General features: G+C 36.8%; 2 protein-coding genes across 2 annotated transcripts in view; one reads left to right on the top strand and one right to left on the bottom strand.

The window, feature by feature from the left end:
- Positions 1-8495: 8495 nt before the first annotated feature.
- LOC113515182 (clavesin-2-like) lies at positions 8496-17666 on the top strand. Its single transcript, XM_052896303.1, has 6 exons — positions 8496-8646; positions 12148-12296; positions 13161-13255; positions 15145-15286; positions 16091-16284; positions 16888-17666. Exons 2-6 carry the CDS (start codon positions 12155-12157, stop codon positions 17185-17187), a joined length of 873 nt encoding a protein of 290 aa, XP_052752263.1. The 5' UTR covers positions 8496-8646; positions 12148-12154; the 3' UTR covers positions 17188-17666.
- An 844-nt stretch (positions 17667-18510) lies between these two features.
- LOC113510222 (neuroendocrine convertase 1-like) overlaps positions 18511-27266 on the bottom strand; it is a 43390-nt gene continuing 34634 nt past the window's right edge. The window contains exons 8-15 of the mRNA XM_052896314.1: positions 26629-26708; positions 25196-25328; positions 24038-24138; positions 23608-23700; positions 22424-22546; positions 21147-21307; positions 19970-20103; positions 18511-19035 (exon numbers count right to left, since the gene is read on the bottom strand). Coding sequence (XP_052752274.1) covers positions 18706-19035; positions 19970-20103; positions 21147-21307; positions 22424-22546; positions 23608-23700; positions 24038-24138; positions 25196-25328; positions 26629-26708 — 1155 coding nt within the window. The 3' untranslated portion in view covers positions 18511-18705. The remainder of the gene's footprint in view (positions 19036-19969; positions 20104-21146; positions 21308-22423; positions 22547-23607; positions 23701-24037; positions 24139-25195; positions 25329-26628; positions 26709-27266) is intronic.

Genomic DNA, 27266 nt, shown 5'->3' with positions numbered 1-27266 from the left:
TAAAAATTTAATGAGCTTTATTGTGATGTTTTATGTACCTATATAATTATTAGTTTTGATGTTTTGTATTTGTAAATTAAAATAATTTAGGAAATTAAATTAAAAATTAAATATTACGCCGACTCCATAATAGTTTGGGGTCAAGGCGGAAAGGTAATTGATAAGAAAATTGAAACTAAAATTTTACAAAAAATTAAAAATTTATACGAAATAAAGAAATTATCATTTATTTATCATCCCTCACTAGTGCCCCGCCAGCATATACCGTTAGCGTAGTGGGATTATCATTCCATTATCAACCATTAAAAAAAATGGCAACGCATGGGGGACATCATGGGCGAAACACTATACTCTGTTATATCCATGGTACTGTTCGTGTCTATAGGCAACGGTTATCACTTCCCATCAGTTGAGCCGTCAGCTTGTTTGCCATTCTAAGTTGCATAAATATATATATTCACCTATCCAGCTGAACATAAATTTTGTTTTCTTGTAAACCAAAGTCTACCAGAATTGTTGTGAAACAAAGAACACATTACATTGAATTACAATGTATAGAAATAACAACGAAAAACTGATTATTGGTATACAAGCCGCCAAATGTTGGCCCAAGATATAAGGAATATCTTGGTAGAAGTGACACTTTCACGTATTCGATAAAACACTATGCGATGGAGACTGAAATGGGCTATAGATCCATAAACTACCACACTAGCCATACAGTTTCCCCTGGTAACAATCGTGATTGATTTATTGTTGAATTCATCACGATGGGCTAACTGACCTGCTTCATTATCATCTATCATCCCTCATTGGGATTGAGCAGCCGGGGTAACCATTCCATTATCATCCATAAAAAAAACTTCGAGTGTTGGCAGTCGCACGTATACTAATGCTTAATGGTAAGCGGAATTAAATACAATAATTGTAATCAAATAACCAGTGACATGAAAGATAACACCTGGTTCATTAAAAGATTATGCTTCTCGATCATGTCAAGTAGTCTAGCAATGACTGTCACCTCGCTACAAGCAATTACGATCGCTGTGGAATCACTATATTAATAATAATAATAGCAACCCATCTCAGACGTACTACCTAGCGTAGAGGTGGTTGCCGAAACGCTTTCAGAAGCGGATGCGGACGGAACAACTTCCCAGGATATAGAGCATATGAGGAGCATACTAGAGGAGGCGATTCTAGAGATCCGAAGAACTCCCCTCGAAGAGAGACCGAAGCTTCCCCGGATATATCCAAATGTGGCGACGCGGGATGCCATTGAGGCCACAAATGGACTGCTGCCTCAGTACCTTGAGGGCAGCGGTGACCTGGGAGAGACGAGTTCAATCCTGTTTGGCGCTGCGTTGGCAGTATGCCGATATACCGGCGCAAAAATGCCCCGGGCTGGACGTAATATCCAAAGGGATAATATGAAACCAGCCTGGAAAAGAAGGATTGAACGACGGATCGCCCAGGCCAGAGTCCTCATTGGTAGACTGCTCTGCTTCAGGGAGGGCAACACACGCCCGAGAATTATGCGCTCCGTAAAAGAGGCCTTTGCTGGGACAGGTGTACGTCTGTTCCAGCCGGACTTCGGGCACAAACTTACGGAGCGCATAGATGAACTGAAGCAGAAGATCGCTGCATGGGGGAAGCGACTCCGACGGTACTCTGAGAGGGTTGAGAGGTATCAACAGAATCGCCTCTTTATGAGTGATCAACGGAAGTTTTATAGGAACTTGGAGCGCCCAAAACTACAGCCCACAGGACAAAGACCCGAAACAGCCAATTTCGTCGCCTTCTGGAGACAGCTGTGGTCTGAACCTGTGGAACATGAGGAGGGCGCATGGATGCACGATGTTGAGGAAGCATGTGCTCGAATAACGCCGATGAACGCCATTGCCATTACGGAGGAAGACGTGGTTGCCGCGATTCGTCGGGCTCCGAACTGGAAAAGTCCGGGGATCGACGGATTGCAGCACTACTGGTTAAAGGCGTTCTCGGCCAGCCATGCGACCTTAGCCGTGCAATTCCAGAGTGCCCTCGAAAACAGGACGCTCCCGAACTTCCTTACAACCGGGATCACTCATTTAGCTCCTAAGACGGACGATACCGCGGATCCATCTAAATATCGCCCCATTACTTGTCTTACGACAATATATAAGACGTTAACATCCGTTCTGAGCGCTAAGATCTCTCGTCATGTGTACGAGAATAAGATCATATCTAGCGCTCAGAACGGATGCAGGGGCGGTAGCCGCGGATCGAAGGAGCTGCTCCTCATTGATGCTGTCGCTGGCCACGTGGTCAAGCGGAACCGTCGGAATTTCTCCGCCGCCTGGATAGATTATAAAAAGGCGTTCGATTCCGTGCCCCATTCATGGCTCCGGGGGATACTCGAGCTGTACAAGATCGACGGTACAGTTCGAGTGTTCTTGGAGGCATGCATGAGGCAGTGGACGACGATCCTGACTATCCAGGGCGAGCGATTGACGGATACCGCTGACCGGATAGAGATAAAGAGAGGAATATTCCAGGGCGATTGTTTGAGTCCACTTTGGTTTTGCCTGTCCCTGAATCCACTCAGTACTTTACTGGAGAATTCGGGGACTGGATTTCAGTATCGGAGAGGAGGTACACGAGTGTCTCACCTTCTGTACATGGATGACTTGAAACTGCTAGCTCCGAGCATCGAACGCCTGACGGAGCTGCTAAATATCGTAAACGATTATAGCAGCTCTATTAGGATGGCGCTCGGAATAGACAAGTGCGCGGTCCTCCATGTGCAGAGGGGACGGGTCACTCAAACTGAAGGGATCGCCACAGATCCCTCTAATATTAAAACCCTCTCCGAGGCTGAAACATACCGGTATATGGGCATGTCACAAAACATCGGTGTGAAGGAGACGGATATGAAACAGTCAGTCCGCGAGGAATTTTTTGCGCGCCTTACAAGAGTACTGAAAAGTTCTTTGTCGGGCGCCAATAAAATCCGAGCTTATAACGGCTGGGTCATACCCGTACTCCTTTACACTTTTGGCGTGCTCAGATGGTCTCAAACCGAACTCGAAGCCCTGGATCGGAAAGTCCGCACAACTATGACCCTCCATAGAATGCATCACCCGAAATCGTCAGTCATGAGGCTGTATATCCCGCGGAAAGCTGGTGGTCGAGGCTTGTTAAGCGTTAAGACCATGCACAACCGCGAGATTGACAGCCTCAGGACATATTTTCTGGAGAAAAGAGACGAGGGTTTGCATAGAGAGGTCATAGAATGTGACAAAGGATTCACCCCTCTTTCTCTGGCTAAAGAGGACTGGCGAAAACCCGAAGTTTTGGGTACCTCTCAGCGGGAGGCCGTATGGAAAGAGAAGGAGTTGCACGGAAGGTTCTTCAAAGCCCTTCACGGGCCGTACGTAAACACGAAGACCTCCGTGCACTGGCTACAGTTCGGTGATCTCTTCGGAGAGACCGAGGGTTTTGTCTGTGCAATACAGGATCAGGTGGTTAAGACGAACAATTACCGAAAGCACATTCTGAAGGATGGCACTGAGGACATCTGTCGAGCATGTCGCCATCCCGGAGAGTCACTCAGACATGTGCTTTCGGGTTGTTCAGCTCTTGCCAACACTGAGTACTTGCACAGACACAACCAGGTAGCCAAAATACTCCATCAAGAGCTAGCTCTGAAGTACGGCCTCGCGAATGAGAGGTTGCCGTACTATAAGTATGAGCCCCAGCCGGTCTTCGAAAGCGACAGCGTAAGGCTCTACTGGGACCGATCCATCATCACGGACAGGACCGTTCTTGCGAACAAACCTGATATCGTGGTGATGGATCGGGCACTCTCGAGGGTGTTTTTGGTGGATGTCACCATACCGCATGACGAGAACCTCGTGAAAGCCGAAACCGAGAAGAAGAGAAAATATCTCGACCTGGCTCACGAGGTGACCGAAATGTGGGGGGTGACATCTACCGAAATCATCCCAATCGTTATGTCGGTGAACGGTCTTATCCCAACCAGTCTCGAACAACATCTCAGACGGTTGGGATTCAGAGGCGGTTCACTTCCGGGAAAGATGCAGAAAGCGGTGCTCTTAGATTCTGCCCGCATTGTACGCCGGTTTCTCTCCCTGGGGCCCTGAACCCCGGCCGACTGTGCTTCTGCCGGGGGTTAGTTGCCATCTCCTCTCCTTAAGAGGGGAGATGAGAATTTTAGTGAAATTTAAAAAATAATAATAATAATAAAGCCTTTTATTTATTTCCATATTCCTAATATATATACAGTGTTGTTAGTATCTAATCTATTTTATATTTTTTCTTAATAACTAATTGTTAGTGTAATTTTTTCTTCGATTCTTGGATATGGACCCCTCTTTGGGTGAAGGCCTCCTCCATCTTTCTCCACAACTCTCTGTTTCTGCCTATCATAAACCAGTCTTTTCCTGTATATTCTAATATATCATCAGTCCACCGTCTTATTGGTCTACCAACGTTCCTCTTACCTCGTGGTCCTGTCCATTTCGTACTTTGAAACGTCCATCTATTATCAGTAAATCGTGAGATGTGACCCGCCCATTGCCATTTTATACGTAGAGCATGTATTATAATCTATAAATGCTAGGTATAAAGGTCTATTAAATTCATTGTATTTTTCTATTACTTGTTCTAATGTTTGTATATGGTCTATTGTGCTAAATCCTGAACGAAAACCGGCTTGTTCTATCGGTTGTGCTTTATCAATTTCTTTTGTTATTCGTCTTAATATTATAGATGAGAAGAGTTTGTATATACTCACAAGTAAGCTAATTGGCCTATAATTTGCTATATCTAATGGATTGCCCTTTTTATACAATAATACGATATCTGACATACACCATTGTTTTGGTACTATTTCAGTATCTAATATCATGTTGAAAAGCTGTGTAAGGTATTTAAGTAGAACAGGTGTGCTAATTTTCACAATTTCATTGCTTATTCTGTCTGGACCAGGGCTTTTATCAGATTTTAGTTGTTTTATTCTTTCATATATTTCATTTTCGTGTATTACATCGATAGTTTTTATTTTACTAGTGCACTTTATTTCTTGTTCTACTTTAAATTCTTCGTCCTTTTTTGTATAAAGTTCCTTATAAAAATTTGTTGCTTGGACTAATATATCGTCTCTGGATACTATTGTATTGGATTTGTTACCTAGCCTTTGTATCCATGTATTATGCAGGTTTAGTTCTTTAAAAGCTCGTTTAGTGCTTTTATATTTTTTTAAATTTTTCTTAATTATTTTTTGTCTATAATCACTATAGTCTTTCCTAATTGACTTTTTTGTTTCTTTATACAGTTGGCTTAATTCTACTTTCATGTCTTTTGTTTTATTTTTTGTAAATGCCAATTCTGTTCTTCGTTTTATTAGGGACTTGGAATTTTCACTGAATATTTTATTTCTGTTCTCTTTAACTCTACTATTTGTATTGATCGTTGAACTATATAATATTGCTTCTCCTATTACATCATAGTAATTTTGGACATTTGTGATTCCTTCTATTTTTGCTTCAATACGAGAATTCAGATAGTTCCTGAAATTTGTTATCTCCATTTCTGTTTCGGGAATCCTTGGTATATTATTAAATTTAATTCTGCTTTTTTTCGGTAATATTAATTGTAAAGTTGTTCTTACAAGTCTGTGATCAGATGGAAATTCTATATTATTTATAACTTCGCAATCAGTTACTAGTTTTGGCATATTCGTCAATATAAAATCTATTTCATTTTTTACTTTTTCATCTGGTGATTGCCAAGTCCATTTTTTGGACGGTTTTTTCTTAAAAAATGTATTTGTTATCGATAGTTTATATTCGAGAGCGTATTCTATTAGTCGTTCGCCTTGTTTATTTCTTTTTCCGTATCCATATTTGCCCATAATGATGTTTTCTTCTTTCTTAGGATATCCTATTTTAGCATTAAAGTCTCCGATTACAATCAGTTTGTTATTAGTTAAAGTATGTGCTTTCTCAAGTTCTTTATAAAATTTTTCAATTTCTATTTCTGTACTACTCTCTGTTGGTGCATATACCTGAATTATTGATATATTCCAATCTTCGAATTTTAATTGAAGTAGCGCTATTCTTTCAGAGACACCAGTAAAACTAACTATGTTGTTTTTCAATGATTTCTTTATTAAAAATCCAACTCCATATAAACCTTTTGATTGTCCAATATAACATAAAATATAATCTTGGTATTCTTCAATATTACAACCCATTTTTCTAACTTCAGATAGCCCTATTATATCAAAGTTTATATTTCTGAGAGCATATGTTAGTTGTAAGTATCTTTCTATTGATGACAATGATCTCACATTATATGTGCATATGTTTAGATATCTTCTTTTATCATTTTTTAATCTATTTCTTATGTTTATATTTGTAGATGAAGGGTGATGGTCTAATTTCCCACGAGGACCAGTCGGCTTGGGAAATGTTTTGCTTGTATTAGTTTTATTAATATACGGTATACTGTTGCGGTGACTGATGACTTTATCCTAGCTATTTTCTTTAAATGCAGAGTTGTAAGATGTAAAAGAGTTACTTCTTCCTCTCATTACGTCATATGCATTTATTTTGTTTGTTTTGGACGCGACGTACTGCTTTCGTTGTTGGGGCTTTGGAGAAGTTGATATTTCCCTTTTCCTTTTTTCTACAGAGAATGACTTTTCTTTAATAATCAGTTTATCATATTTTATAACTGCATAGTTTCCTTTGTTCCTTTCATCGGAAAGTTTCTTTTGTAATTCTTTCCTTGTATCAAGAACCTCCTTGGGGTAGTCATCAGAAACATATGCATCTTTAAGTTTCTTTTTATTCATCATTATTTCATTTTTAATCCAACCATTGACAAATGAAATCAATATCGGTCTTGTTTTCGGATTATTTATATCTTTCTTGCCAAGTCGATAGATAGCATCTATATCTCTATGTTCTAGGCCGATATTTAAATCATTCCCTAATTTTTGTTTAATTAAATCCATGAGATCGGTTACAGTTTTTTCGTTCTCTTTAATTCCATAAATAATAAGATTATTTTTTCTTTTATATTTTTCTAAGTTAGAAATTTTTTCCTTCAAGATTTTATTTTCTAGCTTCAATTTTTCTATATCGTGCGTAAAAGGTATTAATTTTTCATCTAATTGCGAAATAATTTCTTTTGTTTGATTTGCCATTTCGATTTTCATTCGAGTAAAAAGATCTTCGAAATTATCCATAATATTATTGTTATCTGTTTGTAAATGGATAAAAATTTATATTTGTTATGGCAACACTAAGTATATCACCTCTAGTAACACTGACGAATGTCAGGTATATTATTAGGTTGGTATTATGTGACACTTCAAAATAATTATTTCTAACCTCAAATTTTGCAGTTTTGTTACATTAGATTCCTTCTGTTATTTTCTGTTTTCTTTGAAATATTCACTTCAATAGATAAACAAAACACTATATTCTTCTTTAACAGTATTTTTAATGCACCTTGACAACTTTTGATATTGGATTGGAATTTAAAGTACACAGACAAGAACAGCACGTGTTGCGTCGATGACAGCTCACCACATATAGTAATCACTATATTAGTCGATTGCTATTTTGTCACTAGACTAGGATAAATATATATTTTCTCAAACATGCTTGGAAATGTAAGCATTATTTTGACAATCTTCTTTGAGATAAATAAAAAAATTGCCGTACTGGCCAGATACATGCGAGCAACGGCCGGCAAAAATTATATGAAAATCCATATCTGTCGTGTTTTGCGGCCAGATAAATTACTATGTAAACTCACATCTGTCCTGTAATTTAAAAATAACTTGACCTTTTACTTCGAAACATGGCTACCAAGGAGGTAACTAATAAAGGGTTTTATTTAAATTTCGAACTAGCTTGCAAATAGAAAGCTGTTTATTGAAAAAAAAACAAAGGAACATTATGGCGCGTGAAAAATTATCATTGTTCGTTATTCGTCATTGAACTTAAAAAGTAAAATTGTGTTTTTGATTTCCGCGCATTGTTTGAGAAAAGTACTTTACAAGCCTTGACTAGGCATTGTATGTGTGTCTCGGCTACGCCTCGGCCCACATTTGCACGTTCGTCCATCAATGCCTCAGTTGCTGGCCGGTGCAGTAATGTACTATTATTGAGCGTGACCATTCTTCATTAGCTTAATGTTACAGATGTTATGTATAGTCTATAACATATTAGACAGGGGGACAAGGGATTATTAGTAATCGAAACTAGCAACTCTGTTACTAGCAATATACCCTTCAAACTATTCAGAATCTTTATAACTATATAGAATTTCAACTCCGAATAAGACTTCATTTTGGCACATCAGTGTCACTTCCACCTGGATATTTCTCATATCCACGATGCGTTTCATCATTTCATCTCAATAATTACTCGTTAGTATAAGTGCAGTGGTGTAAGCGCACTGGATGCATTGCGACAGCGGTCTGTCGTTGTTCACTGCACCGGCGTCGGTTGCTAGTTGCAAGTCACACATATCAAGACTGATAAAAAGTTAATTCAATAGTTCGAAATTTGAAGTTATAAAAATATGTGTGCGCATTATTTTGGATTATAAGTGCAAGTATATTTGGTAAGTACGTTCAGAGATAGATAGATAGATAGATACTCTTTATTGTTCCCTCCAAAAGATTACAATAGTAAACTTATTATAAATAGATACAAACAATTCCAATAAATGTTCAAGAATAAAATATTTAATAAGTATAGCGATCCTTCTGTCAACACGTCCATTGCAAGTCATAAATGTCAATAGAAATGGCATTTTAATTCGATAGTTCGAAAATTTAAATTGACAAAACATATGTGCTTGAATTATTTCGAATTATAGATGCATGCTATTTATGACATCAGAGATATTGGATAAAGTACAACAATTTATCTGAGAATGTCAATTGCCATTGCCAGTAACATACGCCAATACAAATTAAATTCTGATTCGATAATTCGAAATTTGAATTAATAAAAAAATATTATTATATATTCTTTATTGCACTAAAACATACAGTAACAACAATAAGTTAATAACAATGTTAGCAAAGGCGAACTTATCTCTAAAAGAGATTTCTTCCAGTCAACCTAACATAGTGGCGTAGAAAGTAGTGGGTGGGCAGTAGTAGTGCTAAACAGAAATTAAAATAAATATTTACATGAATTATAAATAATTATTATATATATATATATATATATATATATATATATATATATATATATATATATATATATATATATATATATATATATATATATATATATATATATATATATATATATAACTGCTAGATATATATGTGCTTATACTATTTCTATTATGATATGTGATAATTTCAACAAAACATAGTTACGTTTAATTGCAATAAAAATCCACACGCTACAATCCTAACTTTTATTACTTCTAATTATAGTGGATATAATGCTACAATTCTTATTACAATATTTATTGTCTAATTTATTATTAGGGCAACATTGAAATCTACTGCCATAAAGCATATACATAGAGTCAATTACCTACAAATATATTAACTTTTTGGATATTTATTGCAACATAATGTTCGAGATATAGGCAGCAGCGTCACTCTTAAAACTTCACCAAAGCCTAGCTGCGGTTGCCAACCTATCTGCCAAGCGTGGCAACTAATGGCAAAGCTCCCCTTATGGAGAAGGCCTATGTTCAGCAGTGGACAGTTAAGAACTGATATAATGATAATAACAAAAATAATGCTGTTGTACTGTACCTTCAACCGGTCCTCGAAAATGACAGCGTCAGGCTCTACTAGGGCCTATCTTAAAGTAGAAATCGATTTAAATATCACTAAAAATTAACAGATCAGAGTCAATTTTGCTGTATATCTTTGTCCGGGTTATTTTCCTTTTTTTAGCCATATACATAGACATGAAAGAGTAATCGATTTTTATGAAACCTTGTCTCGTAGATCGATCTAAGATATATCAATTCGAATCGATTCATTCAGAAATCGATACTTTTGTAAGAAAACTTAACATTTTTACCAATGAAACAGGACGAAAAAAGAAATAAAAATTATTTTTAATAACATATTTTCCCGTAGTTGAAAGAATGAAATGTAATTTATCTTCTTGGTTGCTAAACTTTCTGGTTTGATGCCGTTATGATCGTCGTAAACGTGTTTTACGACACTGGAAACAGTAAATCTGATATTACTTTAGGTACTGTCCTTTAGTGTCTGTACGAATTCCTTCTTTTTTTAATCTTATTATATATATTTTTTTCTGCTAAAAAAGGACATATTTCCTGAAAAAATTACTTCATTCGTAAACCGACGAATGACAAAATGCTTTACACTGAATTTTGAATTTAGATCGCAAGTCTCCAGTTTCAATCGACACGAAATTATTATGAGACGTTCAGCGACGTAATCTATATATATATATATATATATATATATATATATATATATATATATATATATATATATATATATATATATATATATATATATATATATATATATATATATATATATATAAATTATTATAATCATGTCATTAGAATCAATAACATCGTATTTTATTTATTTTATCAATTAACTATCGACCTGCCCCGGCTTCGCACGGGTGCAATACTGGTACTAAATAGCGCCGCATTATTTGCCCCCCGACATTATTTTAACCTATCTAATAGGATTCAGCCAGCGTTTGCAATGTAAGCGCAATAAAATGTGTTTATATACGACATCACATTAGAAACCTCCAAATTTATTAGTGTTTCTCTACAATATTATGCATGTATTATACATATAAACCTTCCTCTTGAATCACTATATCTATTAAAAAAACCGCGTCAAAATCCGTTGTGTAGTTTAAAGATTTAAACATATATAGGAACGGACAGATAGCGACAGCGACTTTGTTTTATACTATGTAGTGATAATCAATACCCAGTGATTATTTGGCAACACTATTTGAACGATGAGAATGGTTGGTGAATAATTGAATTGAACTAGTTCAATTTATTTTCAGAATAACAATAAAATTTCTGTATTTAAATAATTTCCTGTGAATTGGGGCTAATCTTATTTTTATTGCTGGCAATATTACGTTACAAAAATATTTCCAAGAATAGTTTATTAGAAAAAGTTACTATTTCCGTAACTTTAAAGGTGACTGTGTAAAAACAGTAATTAAATTACAAATAAAAAATATATGTATTTGACTGTAATTTCATTACTGCATAATACAAGTATGTGATCCAGATGATATATCTTGCGACGTCCAATTTTGCGGTCATCTGTAGGAAAAGGCTAAGATGGCTTCCAAAAAGATAGGAGTGCTTAATAGAGTGTGACGGTATTTCATGCCGGAACACCGCTTGAAATTGTATAAAGCTCAAGTCAGACCACATATAGAATACTGTTCTGACCTATGGGCAGGAGCACCATAGTACCAGCTCCTTCCGTTAGACCGCATTCAAATTAGGGCAGTTCAAATCATTGATGATCAGCGCCTTACTGTCCGACTTAACCCACTGAAACTGCGGAGAGATGTAGCATCTCTGTGCATCTTCTACCGAATTTATCATGGGGAATGCTCTGAGGAATCGTTCGGATTGATACTTGCTGTTGACTTTCACCACCGCATAACCCGCTATAAACTTAAGTGTCATCCCAACTATCTGGACGAATTGCCGTCTTCAACTGTGCGTTTTTCAAGGCACTTTTTTCCACGCACAACCACTCTTTGTAGTCTCAACTTCAAGGAGCAGTATTCCCGAACCGATACGACATCATAACCTTCAAGAAAAGAGTATATTCCTTTTAAAAGGCCGGCAGCACACTTGTAATGCCGTTTGTATTTGAGTGATCATGGGCGGCGGTAGTCAGTTACCATCAGGTGAGCCACATGCTCGTTTGTCCCGTGTTGTAAAAAAAAAAACTGTCTATTAAATCCGACCACAACTAAGAAGATTAATATATTTTTAAGACCCCAATCGAAGTATTGATCAATGGTCGAGACCCAGCGATTGTTGGGCAACACTATCTCTACGATGAGAACGGTTAGTGATTAGTCGAACTGAACTAATCCACTTTATTTTCAGAATAACAATGATATTCCTGAACATAGCTTTCGAGGCAGAACTGAATCGTTACGAGGACAGTGAGTTTGAGGATGTGGCCCGCAGGCACTGCAACGAACACCCGGATACCAGGAATAAAGTTATTGAGGAGTTGCGCTCTATGGTATATGGTAAGACTAGTTTTTACCCGCGACTTCGTCCATGTAGCCAAGTTATGTTGATGATTGAGGTAAAAACTAGTCTTTCGTTACCTTAGATGAGTTTGTGCTTGATCTTACCTCACCTGATGGTAAGCGACGATAAGAGCTATGATGGAGCGTCTTTTTCCTTCTCTTCTTCCATAGATAAAGCGTTAGTATCTATGGCATTCTCTTTCTATGCTTACTTTATATCAAATACACGTAGTATTTTAGTAGTATGCCCGCTTTCATAATTCTCTTATATATTTTTTTACTTAGCAAAATTTATTTACGTTATTAAGTCTACGTTACACGATTTAGCCCCGGTTTTGAACTAATTTTAATAAATTATTTTTGCTATCTATTTGCGATTTACTTTTATGTCAATCCCATGTCCTGTCGTAACCACGACGCGGTGCAATGCACGTTGAAATGTTAGCATTAAAAAAGCAGGTATGTAGGTACTATTTTTTTTAATGGGTGAAAATGGAATGTTAACCCCGCCCGCGCTATCGGTATACACCGACGAGGCATCAGTGGAAGATGATAGGTGAGAATGAATGCAGGTCAGGTGGCCCACCATGATGAATTCGACAAGAATTAACCATGATGATTTCCAGGGGAAACCGCGTGGAGGTCGACCTGAGAGAGTATATTGTTAGCAATGGGGCTATTAGACTACATTACTAACAATCCATTTCCCCCCTGTAGGTACTATTTACCTGTAAAAGCTTTTACGTCGCGTTAAGTCCCGATTGTATATTAAAAATACATGTAAATTTTATCCGCGTTAAAATAATTTTTTTTGTAGAATATTTTTTTTTTTTTTATTTATTTTTATACCCCATATTCCAGAGCGTGGCGAATGCAATCCACGGCGTATAGATGACGCATATTGCCTTCGATTCTTGCGTTGCAGGCGATTCGTACCGGCGCTGGCATATCGATTGGTGAGTTTGTCTCCATACCAGATCTATGGTTAGAGTTTTTAAGAGTTGGAATTGTCACCCCACCTACCTTATTGATATATGCTAGGGGCTGAGGATAAATCAGCCATCGTGGCGAAATTGCCAAAAAATTAACCACGATTGTTTGCCGTGTGGTCCCGGCATAGAATGGGCACTCCTTGCTTCCCCGTGAGTGCTGTAAGAAGCGAATAAGGCAATTTAATGATCGAGGATTAGGTAGCAGTATTCTAGTTAAAACACCAAAGGGTAACTGCGGTTGCCAACTCGCTTGCCAATTGTGGCGAAACTTCCTTTATAGGGGAGGCCTATCTTCACCAGCGATATAATGATGATGTTTCCAGCATCACTTCATCTATTGGAGCTGCTTGAACTGCTACCTGATGAATTCATCATGATGGGCTAACTGACCTGTTTTCATTCTCATCTATCACCCTTCACTGGTGCTCCGCCAGCGTATCCCGTTAGCGCAGGCGGGGATGTCATACCATTTTCACCCATCAAAAAAAAATAGGTAGACCGTTAGCTTGTTAGCCAATCCAAATGGCATAGGATCTGCAACGTGCACTTGACATTCTTGGGGTTGTAGATGTCTATATGCTACAATGACTATTTAACATCGGATGAGCTGTATCGTTTACCACCTTCGTGGTGTGAAAAAAAAATTAAAATACTCGTACATTCCTTGTTATACTATTTTTTTTTTATCATGCCTAATGATATCTACAGGGGGGAAAGGGATCGTTAGCAATGGAGTTTGACAGCCCCATTGTTAGCAATATGCCCTATTAGGTCGACCTGCACGTGGTTTTCCCTGGAAACCATCGTGAACAATTCTTGTTGAATTCGTCACGATGGGCTAACTGATCGGCTTCATCCTCACCTATCATTCTTCACTGGTGCCCCGCCGTGTACCGATAGCGCGGGCGGTTGCAATTCCATTATCACCCATTAAAAATAAAAAAACCTGTCTACATCATTATCAGAGGGAGACTTTGTACAAAAGTCGATTGCTTGGGTACCTCTGTCTCATTCGTGTTTCGGTTTGAAGGGTGGGATATGGCGTGAATTTACTGGGTACAGAGGAATAACATCTGAATCCTCAGGAATGGCAACGCATGAGGGGTATCATGGGCGAAACAGTATACTCTGTTATGTCCATGGTACTGCTTATGTCTATAGGCGACGGTTACCACTTTCCATCAGGTGAACCGTCAGCTTCTTTGCCATTCTAAGTTGTATAAAAAAAAATATCAAATAGGTAAAATTAAATAGGGTTTTTAGGACCTTAAAATTGCCTTTAAATGGCGTACTAGTATAGATGTCTAAATAGCAGTTCTATGTAGGTAACTACCTAAATCTAGCCATCCGCTCACTACTGCCGTCCACCGATTTGGTCTCCTTGACATCAAATGTGCCTTTCCAACTGACGGAAACACGGATCGTCTTATAAAATTATATAACGCAACGATTGATGTTACTATACTATGGTATACTAATGGTAGCGGAATTAAACAAAATAATTCTAATCAAATAACCAGCGATCTAGACTTTCTGGATAAAATAGGCCACCCTATCCTTTCCTGTGGATGTCGTAAGAGTCAAATAAGGAAGGGCGAGGGATGGGCAGTAGCGTCCGTCGTAAAGCGTGGCAACTACTGGCAACCCCCCCCCCCCCCCCAAGGGGGAGGCTTATGTCCAGCAGTGAACAGTTAAAGGCTGAATGATGATGATGGACTTTCACAAGATAACACCAATTTCAGTAAAATATGTTTATTTAGTTGTACCTTTTAAATGTTATCTGTCCTGTAAACTCGTATATGATCCGTGGATGCTGTGTTAAAGTAAGAAATATCTATCTATCTATCATGTAGATGGTGAGATACGAAGATTTCCGTCGAAAGAACGCCCACCTGTACAATTGCGACCCATTTGAACTAAAGAAGGTGAAGCACGTCTACGCAGGCACCCTTCCGGAGAGTCCCGAACATGGCCGACTTATACTTATGAGATTTGGTAAGCCGCTCAAGCAATTATACTTAAACTATTAAGAGAATACTACTTTTAGTCCTTCTTTGCATGATTTTATTATTGGTGAAAAAATTAAGGTAGTATAATTCATGTTCAAAAGGAAAAATAATTAAAAAATAAATTTGACAGCTATGTTTTTTTTTTTCTGCAATGAACATTAAAAAGGTATCCGGACACGATCAACTTAAAGTGAACTTGTACTTTTAAATATTTTTTGAGCATTCAATGTTATGATGGAAATTTCCAAAGTTTTTATAAGTTAAATAAAATTATGCAAAGAAGGGTTAGACATAGTACATTTAATATACTTTTTTTTTTACACTACTTAGAATGGCAAACAAGCTGACGGCCCACCTGATGGAAAGTGGTAACCGTCACCTATAGACTGCACCATGGACATAACCGAGTATACTGTTTCGCCCATGATATGCGTTGCCATTCCTGAAGACTCAGGTGTTAGATAGATAGATAGATAGATAATTTATTTGCATCACTTACGTGTTATTCCTTTGTACCCTGTAAATTCACGCCGTATCCCATCCTTCAAACCGAAACACAGCCATGCAAACACAACTGCTTCACGGTAGAAACACGAATGGGACAGAGGTACCCAAGCAATCGACTTTTGTACAAAGTCTTCCTCTGGTTTATTCGTCACGGTGGGCTAAGTGGCCTCCCTTTTCATTTTCACCTATCACCCTTCACTGATGCCTCACTAGAATATACCGTTAGCGCAGACGGTGTTACCATTCCTTTACCATCCATTACTTTATTTTGGCTACATTTCAGGTCGATGGGACACTAATGCAGTCTCTATAGATGATGTGGTGCGCTGTGCACTGGTGCTGGAGGAGATAGCTGTACAGCAACCAAAACTTCAGATCCTGGGAGTGACGGTCATTATAGACCTCGAGGGGTTGAGTTTCCGCCATATCTCACAACTGACGCCGGCCATAGCCAATCAAATTGTCAGCTTAATGGGGGTAAAGATTTATTTTATTAGATAGATCTCTTTATTGTTTCCTCCAAAAAAAATTCTAAAAATTGATTAGCTTTTTTCCCGCTACTTCGTAGACGTGGTTTTCAGAAATGAAATGCGTCCAGAAATGAAATAGACTACTTTTAGATAGACTTTGACACTTAATACATATACCATATTTTAAGTTAGACCTTCAGGAACGCAACTATGGAAACCGCATCCAATTTGGCACAGTAGTTTTTACGTAATACCGGAACAATACAAAAAGAGACAAACTTTATAAAAAAAAATTGTTTTGGTTGTATTTATTGGTCTCTCTCTCTCTTATTTATTTTTATTTAATTCATATATGGACTATATATATAAAATATTATTTATATAATGTCACTCACACCATGACCAATTGCGCACACGCACGACGCATAAATTATAATTTCCTACGATATTTTTTTTTTTATTATTATTTTATTTACAGATAAAGTAATAATAAAATTCTTAATTCTGAGTATCGATGATCACTAATCATTAGACAAATGATTGAAAGTGATCATCAACTAGTTAGTTTAACGTATCGGACATTAGTTACTAGGAGAACATAACGTTACAGGTGGCTTTCCCGTTGCCACTGAACAGTATACACTTGGTCAACTATAACTGGATATTGAACACATTCTGGTACGTGTTCAAGCAGTTCATACCGAAACCAATCTGGAACACCATCCACTTCCATGGGTACGACTTGAGCTCTCTCCAGAAACAAATACACCCCAGACATTTGCCGGCGGCGTATGGCGGTTACTGCAGGCATGTTATATCGACTGAAGAGTGGCTTGGAAAAATTTACGAGTACAGAGACGAATACCTGGTACAGGAATTAAAAGATTTGGGTTTTACAATTAAAGATTAGTAATAATAATTATTCACAATAGTGTTTGATGTATTTACATTATTTTCACTGGTACCTTTTCTGCACTGGATTACCCAAATTAAATTATTTTCTCTCTAACTACACTGGGTTGGCTGGAAGAGATCTCTTTCAGAGATAAATCCTCCCTTGCTAACAAGTTGTTGAACTAATCCATATTGTATCAGGTAAAGGACTTCGTACCGATCGAATTCTGGTATCATCTATTTGTTATTGTTTATCTACAATTTGCAATATTTTCACCGCATAATTACATTTCTGTTTTGCCGAAGGTTGACTGCGAGAGAATGCTATAAAATCCGTATTAAATCCGTTTGTACCAAATATTTTTTGTAATGTGGTCAATAAAGTATCAATAAATATATAAATAAACTAGCTGACTCAGCAAACGTTGTTTTACCATATATATTATTTCGAGAACTATACATGAAAATTTATCCTACTCCAATTATTATATTCGCTTGCCATCTTGCTACCCTATTGCGGTATAGAAAAATCGCGATTAAAAAACAGGGGTTGATCATAAAAGCGTGAAAATATAAATTTGTATGTATTTTTCAATGCCAAATCGTAATAAAATAAAAATAAAAATCAGGTAGGTCACTTTTATTATTGAGGGGTATGAAAAATAGATGTTGGCCGATTCTCAAACCTACCCAATATGCACACAAAATTTCATAAAAACCGGTAAAGCCGTTTCGGAGGAGTTTGGTAACAAACATCGTGACACGAGAATTTTATATATTAGATGTATTTAATAAAAGTACTCGTATATAATTGTTTTATATTTCAATTTGTAAAACAGATTATTCCAAAAATAATGTCTTAAAGCCTGTAATTCATATAACAATCATTATTGCCATATTGAATTATTTAGTTGTAATTATATATGTTATATGCCAAAAAAGTTATTTTTTTTATACGACTTAGAATGGCAAACAAACTGATGGCCCACCTGATGGAAAGTGGTAACCGTCGCCTATAGACATGAGCAGTACCATGGACATAACAGAGTATACTGTTTCGCCCATGATACCCCCCATGCGTTGCCATTCCTGAGGACTCAGCTGTTATTCCTCTCTACCCAGTAAATTCATGCCATATCCTACCCTTCCAACCGAAACACAGCTATGCAAACACAATTGCTTTATGGTATCATGGGCGAAATATTATACTCTGTTATATGTATGGTACTGCTCATGTCTATAGGCGACAGTTACCACTTCCCATCAGGTGGGCCGTCAGCTTGTTTGCCATTCCAAGTTGTATAAAAAAAAAGGAAAATAAACAACAAAAAAATACAGATTAAAAACTATAATTGTAGCGTAGATAAGTATAATAAAAATAATAAATACAATATTTTTGTCAATTTGATATAGATTTTATTATATAATAAATAACATAACGCTATATCTTAATTTATTAATCCAATAATAATTACAGATAATTAAAAATAATTTAAATATTTTATACAAGATCAAATTCTAATTGTGTTAACCTTCAATTTACTCCAGATGTTCTTAAAATAATTCTATGATGAATCCTTTGCAACTCTTTCTCGACTTCCGCCAATATTGTTGGATCTATGTCATTGAACTCGTCCACTTCCCCAGTTTTATGCGCTTCTGGTACTTCTGGTGTTTCGATATCGTCGGACGAATTCCGATTTTCGTCTTCCAGCACTGTATCGAAGTAGTTGAAGACATCCTCGTAGTTGTTGTAGTCGTAATTATATTTCCTTGGTCCATTTCTCATATGCTCTGGCATTTCTTTAGTCCCATGCAGAGCTAAAGTAATTCGTCCAACCATGCCAGAATTTTCTTCGTCGGTCTGTAAAAAAACAATAAATAATAGACGTTTAATCACTAAATCTTCTAAATTTGAAAATATAAAAAATTGCCTGTGCTAATTCGAAGTTCTAAAATTTTACAGTAAATATAGAAATTAGCCTAATTTTTTATTTACTGTAAACAAGCTGACTGCCCACCTGATGAAAAGTGGTAACCGTCACCTATAGACATGAGCAGTACCATGGACATAACTCTTTCGCCCATGATACCCCCCATGCGTTGCCTTTACTGAGCACTCAGGTGTTATTCCTCTGTACCCTATAAATTCACGCCATATACCACCCTTAAAACCGAAACACAGCCATGCAAACACAACTGCTTCACGGTTCAAACACGAATGGGACAGAGGTACCCAAGCAATCGACTTTTGTACAGAGTCTCCCTCTAGTGAGACTTTGTACAAAAGCCTTACCAGAGAGAGTATATAGATATTGGCTGTGGTTCCGGCGTAGACCATCCCTTCCTTTCTCGTGGGTGTCGTAAGAGGCGACTAAGGGCAAGGGATAGGCAGCAGCGTCCCTCTTAAAGCATCTCCAAAGCCTAACCGCGGTTGCCAACTCGCCTGCCAAGCGTGGCAACTACTGGCTAAACCTTCCAAGGCAGAGCCTTATGTTCAGCAGTGGACAATTAAGGCTGATACAATAGATATTGTAACTAAAATATATAATTTTGGTACCTTTTTTTGCAGTTTATATACAAAAAAAAATCAATAATTTTACTTCTTTTCATTTAAGAGTTTCCTCTTGTCGGTGCAACTAATTCATGCATCTTATTCCAGCCAGCTCTATCCCAGGCCATATCCTTTATCTCCCTATACGACATGACGCCTAGTGTTTCCTAATAATTTTACTATTGAGATTAAATTTAAAAAATGCCATAGTTTTACATTAGACACGTTAAAAAAATTTTATTACCTTGTCCTGAATGATCAGCCTCCAGATACCTTTAGGATTTTCACCCCACGTGGCAACCGAAGTGAGCGGCCAGTTGACGAAGCCGGCGGTGGAGACATCTCTCGGCCGAGCACTGAGTACTTGCACCTTAGTACCTAGTGACAAATGTTGACTCTTTTAACATCAATCGCCAGAGGGAGACTTTATACAAAAGTCATCTACTTGGGTAACTCTTTCCCATTTTTGTTTTTACACTATAATAACTGTGATTGCATGGCTGTGCTGTGTTTCTGTTTGAAAAGCAGTAGTAACTTTTTCCCTAGAAAAAAAATTATATTATATTTACCTTAAATTAAAAAATATAATTTTCGAAAAAAAAAAGAATACCTGTATCTGTTGAACATACAGTAGACTGAGGGGAAAGGGATTGTTAGCAATGGAGTTTGACAGCCCCATTGTTAGCAATATGCCCTATTAGGTCGACCTCCACGTGGTTCCCCCTGGAAACCATCATGAACAATTCTTGTTGAATTCGTCACGATGGGCTAACTGACCTATTTCATCCTCACCTATCATCCTTCACTGGTGCCCCGCCGGTGTATACCGATAGCGCGGGTGGGATTACCATTCCATTTTCATCCATGAAAAAAAAAACATACAGTAGGCTAACTAAAATACTGATAAAAATCCATTGGAAATTCAGTAAAAAAAATGAATACCTATTTACCATGTTTTAAGTCAGATAAAATGGTTTTTATTTCGCCTAAATAATAGTATTTAGCTTTAATTCAAAAGAAAAATAATAAACTGTGTTTATCGTCATAATCGTAGAATACTGACGGATCTTTATATGTAATATTTGTCAGATCCGTCAGTATTCTACGACTATGACGTTATGACCATTTAGGGCCAAAAGCCAAAAATGTAGGTACAGAATTTAATTAGAGTAGCAGTCTTGCGTCATACTTCGAACACTTCAAGTTATAATTTCAAGTATATAATAATTATATATTTATATGTGTGTATGTGTTGATTATAGACTGGAGTCATTATTTGCACAGAGTAGTTTTAACGAATATCAGAGTAATACACACACAAAGGTCGACTGAGCACTTCACTAGTCCGGTGGTTACTCCAGCGGACGGGCTAACGTATCTAACTAAAATACTAGGCGCCCATAAACGAGCAGAGCTCTTACCTGACGGCGATATAAGATAAAGTTCTAGGGCGCCACGGCGTGTATATTGAACGTTGATAAATAACTCGACGTGCTCTAAATAATTCACTGCACAATTTCCAACTTCGAATGGAATATCCAATTGATCTCCAGAAGATATATGGCCGCCACCATCGTTGATCCTATAATTAATACAACATAAACAATGGGTAAAACGTTTCCGCAGCAAAAAAAAAAAAACATTAAAATTGTATATAAACATTGTGAAAATAAACAGTGATAAGTGATATTTTAAAAAATAAACAAATGCCATCTTCCTATAGGGGGAAAGGGATTGTTAGTATTGCGGACTTCCAGTCTCATTACTAGCAATATACCCTGTCAGGTCTACCTCCACGTGGTGCCTCTTGGACACCATCGTGCTTAATTCCAGGTGTATTCATTATATTATTATATCACTTTGATTATATGACTTTGATTTCACCAATAAAAAAAATCATGCAAAGAAGGGTTAAATCCATTAGCCCATAGAATCCGTATATCAGACTGTATAGGTGAGTGATAATAAATGGGAATGAAAAGGCAGGTCAGTTAGCCCATCATAATGAATTCATCAGGAATTAACCATGATAGTTTCAAGGGGGAACCGTGAGGAGGTCGACCTGGCTGAATATATTGCTAGCAATGAGATTCTCAGTCTCCATTACTAACAATCCCTTTCCCCCGGCATTCAATGTTATGATGGAAATTTCCACCAGTATGCAAAGAAGGGTTAAACGATCATTTTAAAAGGTTTTTGAATTATTTTAAGTGACATCATTTACCCACGTCAATTTTCAATATTTTCACCGCAGAATTACATTTCTGTTTTGCCAATGGTTGACTGCGAGAGAATGCTATATAGTATTAAGTCCGCCTTTTGACTTTTTTTTTTGTAATGTGGGGTTAATTTACGAATCTTCTTATTTATAAAAACTAACACCTCCTACAAACCAATTTTAGCTATTAAAATGTTCTGTCACTGTCTTTCAAATTAAGAATTGAACGCAAAAGAAAAAGACAAAAACACTTAAATAATAGCTGAAGTTGTTTTATAAAAGAGGTTTCATGTTTGTATAAGGTATTGGTAATTTAAAATTTTTGTCCCTTTTCGATTATCTATAATGTTTAATTTAACTAATAGAACATGCCCATACGTGGGACGTTTTATGGCCATTAAGGTAGATAGATAAGGTGCGATCCACAAGCGATCATGACACAACAGCTTGACGATACTGTTACCAAGGAAACATACTAACGATGAAGCTTCCACGCGGCAGATATGTTTTTCTGGAACAGTTGTCCAGTTCAGTGCCGCCAACACGAGGGCGCCAGCGTTCATAAGCCCGAATCCAAAACGTACGTCGAAGCGAAGTCCGACACTAAAAACGAGAAACAAAAAAATTTTTAATTTTTCGTTAATAAATGACAAAGTAAAGCAATAGTACGTTTGGCCACTTTTATTTTTGTTATATTTTTTATTTTGTTTAAGTTTATGTACATGTTTTAATGAACTAGTTGTTATTTTGTGGAAGTTCATATCACTGGTTAGTTGATTAGGATTATTTTGTTTAATTCCGCTACCATTAGTATGTGTGTGACTGCCAACAACCTCTAACTTCTGATAATAATAATAGTCAATCTTCGAGTACAGTGGTGGTAATCTCACATATACTAATGGTAACGGAATTAAACAAAATAATTCTAATTAAATAACCAGTAAATTTACGTCGTTAAAATTAACTAACCAGTAAGTTTACGTCATTAAACAGTTGAACCGATTTAAATGAAATTTTTAATTGATATTATAGTAACTCAAATACGACGGTTGCCAAGATAGTGCATCAATCATTATTAACTATCAACAAAATTTACGGTTGTCAACCTATCTGTCAAACGTGGCAACTACTGGCGAAACCCCCCAATAGGGGGAGACCTATATTCAGCAATTAACAACTGGTTTAATCGTTCATCATCATTAACTATCACAAATTTAACCTTTTCCATCATAGAACAAACATCAGAGAGAGCATTTTAAATACAAGTAAGTAAATATTTGCGGACTAACTTTAGTATAACTACAGAAAATATTTAAAACATTGTTTATTTAAAACATTGTTTATTTAAACAGTGCTTAACAAAGTTCCGTTTACTTGATTAAATATTGTTTAGTCGATATAACAAAGTTTATCGTTTATTTTTAATTTTATGCGCCAAAATATAGATGAATTTATTACTTTAAACAAATTTTATTTATAATAAACACAGATTTCCCTTAGATATAAACAGATGTTAGACACGCCTTTGTAGTAAAGTCAGCTAAAAATGTATTGAACGCCTATCTATTGCAAGTTTAACACTTGTTTCACCAATTGTTGTTGTTTGCAAAAAAAAAACAGTTACAATAAACTAGTCTTTAAATATGCTCATAGTAAAAACTCACCCATTGATCTGCCACCCAGGATTGGCTGATAATGGAGCATATTCAGAAGTCCAGACTATCAAATGTTGGACATCTCTCCACGTTAAGTTGGAACTAAAAACAAAATTTATTTAAATTTAATTACTAACGCGTGAGTTTAGTACACTGTAATATTCAGTCCTAAATATGGCAATAAAGTAGAGATAGCAAATGTAAGTCGAAATAAGCTATCAAAGTTAGGACAAATGTTATGCAATTGAAAGCATATATTTTTAATATATAATATATATATAATAAATATATATGTCATCAATTAGAAAGAGAGTTTGAGCAAAACTGACTCACTCCCACAATCATCACTCCCACAGGGTATTGAGACAAACAGACCATACAGATCCATCTACTAGGATCACATAAAATACAAGAGACATTGTTTAAAATAGGAACGCACTTGGCTTGCAGCGTGAGCGCTACAATACCGGCAGCCAATGGCGCAGCGGCGGATGTCCCCGTGTGTTTCAATGTACAAGAATCACCCGTGTCCGTAGTTGCCTGAAAGAGACAGATGCTCATGTTACACAGATTATTATTAGTGTACACAGAGACGATATCATATTGGTATTTCTAGTTACTTTAGTAAAACTAGACGATATCTGTACATAGATGATATTTAAGAAACATTGGTATGAGGAGTTCATAAGAGTAATAGAAGCCAAAACAATCATTTTGAAACATTTGTTTGAATATTTATTCCGGTATTAGGCAAAAACGACTGCACCAAATTAGATAAGGTTTTCACAGTTGTATTCCTGAAAGTGTATCTAACAATTTAGCATATTTAATCTTGACACATCCCCTTGAATTTTATACATTCAAAATACACCTTATATCCTTGGACTATTCCTATTCATAATGTGACCAACTATACTCATTTACTGAGTTTTGTACTCTTTTTTCACAAACCGTACTCTTTTCAAATCCTGTACTCTGAAAGTACACATTTGTACAATTTTATACTCATTTGTATTTCTAAAAGATGTTTTTAGATTATCTTATTTCAATTTTATTAATTAAATATTTAAACTTACTGGGTTCAGAGGAATAACACCTGAGTCCTCAGGAATGGCAACGCATGGGGGGTACCATGGGCCTGAGCATGAGTACCATGGACATAACAGTATACTCTGTTATGTCCATGGTATTGCTCATGTCTATAGGCGACGGTTACCACTTTCCATCAGGTGGGCCGTCAGCTTGTTTGCCATTCTAAGTGGTATTAAAAAAAAAAATAGTTTCCAGGGAGAACCGCGAGGAGGTCGACCTGGTTGGGTATATTGCTAGCAATGGGATTCTCAATCTCCATTACTAACAATCCCTTTCCCCCCGTACTCAGGTGTTATTCCTCTGTACCCAGTAAATTTACGCCATATCCCACACAAATACAGCCATGCAAACACAACTGCTTTACGGTTAAAACACAAATGGGACAGAAGTACCCAAGCAAACGACTTTTGTACAAAATCTCCCTCTGGTAAGGTATAAATAAATGGGTATAAATAAATAAATATTTTAAAAAACATGAAGGAAGTTGTTAAAAAAAAATACTTACTATTTTCTGATCTTTATAGGCACCAGAAGAATACGCAGTAGCTAAAGTGGATGAGCAAATCTCTCCATACCAAGGGAAGAGGCCATGTTGGGACGCGCTGCCTATTGATACCGTATAAATACTAGAAGAGTATCTGAAAATAACATAATTATAAATATACGTACAAACATACAGATTTAACTATAAATTTTGACATGAAGGGATTTACAATGCTTTGGGGGATCTACAACTCCACCGCTGGCAATATACCCTATCGGGTCGACCACGCAGTTCCCCCCGGAAACCATCTCGGTGAATTCTTGTGAAATTTTTCACGTTGGACTAAATGACCTGGGGTCTACCGTGAAACGAAAATCCGAATTTTCGGGCTCTATTTCGTGTTTTTGTTCGTACGACAATCGACCCAGTAAACGAAGCTTAATATTTCGTTCATCATAAATCCTATCCTAATAGTCCAGAGAAATGATATTTTAACATTTTTAATAATTTTAAACGGCATGTATTATGTAATTTTAACATCAAATTTCTGTTTCGTTCGTGCCCGAATTTTCGAAAAATATTTCATGGTAGGTCCTCTGGGGACTACCGTGAAATGAAATTCCGAATTTTCGGGCTCTATTTTGTGGTTTTGTTCATACCGATATCGGCCAATAGATGGAGCTTAACGTTTCATTGGTCAAAAATCCTCCTATAATAGTTATAAACAACGATATTTTAACATTTTTAAACGGTAAAACGGTATGTATTATGTAATTTTAACATCCAATTTTTGTTTTGTTAGGACCCGAAATTTCGGAAAATATTTCATGGTAGGCCCTCTGCTTTCAACCTCATCTATCATCCCTCACTGGTGTCCCGCAAACGTAAATGTTAGCGCAGGCGGGGCTACTAGAATTTTAATGGAATGCCATTATCAGCCATTAAAAAAAAAACTAAATTTTGGAATTAAAGTTGTGTCACAAATGGAATAAATTTATCAATAGTAGATATATCTACTTACAGATTCTCCTTTATCTAAGTTCGATGACGAGTATTTTATTACCATTTAAAAAAAATGAAAATTATCGCAATTGAATGCCATGGCAATCAGCCATTAATTTTTTTTTTTATACGTCTTAGAATGGCAAACAAATTGACGGCCCACCTGATGGAAAGTGGTAACCGTCGCCTATAGACATGAGCAATACCATGGACATAACAGAGTATACTGTCTCGCCCATGAGTTGCCATTCCTGGGGATTCAGGAATGGCAACGATACGACCTAAGTCACAGCGAGGCCGTTCAGACCTCGGCTCGAGCCGTCGTATCTCAAACTCCACCTGAGTTGATAAGGGGATCATTTTCCGAGGACAAAGCTGAGAGCTTTGAGTTTTGAGCTTTAATACTCTTTACCGATACTTGTACTTATATAATTAAGTACATACTTAATTACCCGTCACAATTACAGTTGTCGTTGTGGCCACCACCGTTGCCGTTTGCCCACACGTATATGTTTCCTTTGCCTCCCCGTCCCTGTAGGGTAGAAATAAAATATATATGTATATATATATATATAGTGTTCGGTTGACATAATAATTTAACAACATACCTCTGACTACACCCTATCACAGATTATAGGCGTGAGGATTTTTACTTAAACTGGATTAGTAAGATATTTAGTTGAAGAGACGACTACACTGAGAAAAGAATATAAAAGACACAGACACGTGTAACAGAGTTCTAATACTGGGATGCTATAGAAGTTACCTCTGTCCCATTCGTGTTTCTACCGTTTAGCAGTTGTGTTTGCATGGCTGTGTTTCGGTTTGAAGGGCGGGATATGGCGTGAATTTACAGGGTACAGAGAAATAACACCCGATTCCTCAGGAATGGCAACGCATGGAGGATATCATGGGCGAAACAGTATACTCTGTTATATCCATGGTACTGCTCATGTCTATAGGCGACGGTTACCACTTTCCATCAGGTGAGCCGTCAGCTTGTTTGCCATTCTAAGTTGTATAAAAAAAAATGGACGGATTAGACTAAAAAAACCAAAGATAATGGCGTTCTTTAAAAAAAAGGGGTAAA

This window comes from Galleria mellonella, unplaced genomic scaffold, assembly GCF_026898425.1.
Source record: "Galleria mellonella isolate WM207_F2 unplaced genomic scaffold, CSIRO_AGI_GalMel_v1 utg32, whole genome shotgun sequence".
Classification (NCBI taxonomy): Eukaryota; Metazoa; Arthropoda; class Insecta; order Lepidoptera; family Pyralidae; genus Galleria; species Galleria mellonella.
The sequence above is the reverse complement of the archived record's forward strand: the minus strand, read 5'-3'. Positions and strand labels throughout refer to the sequence as shown.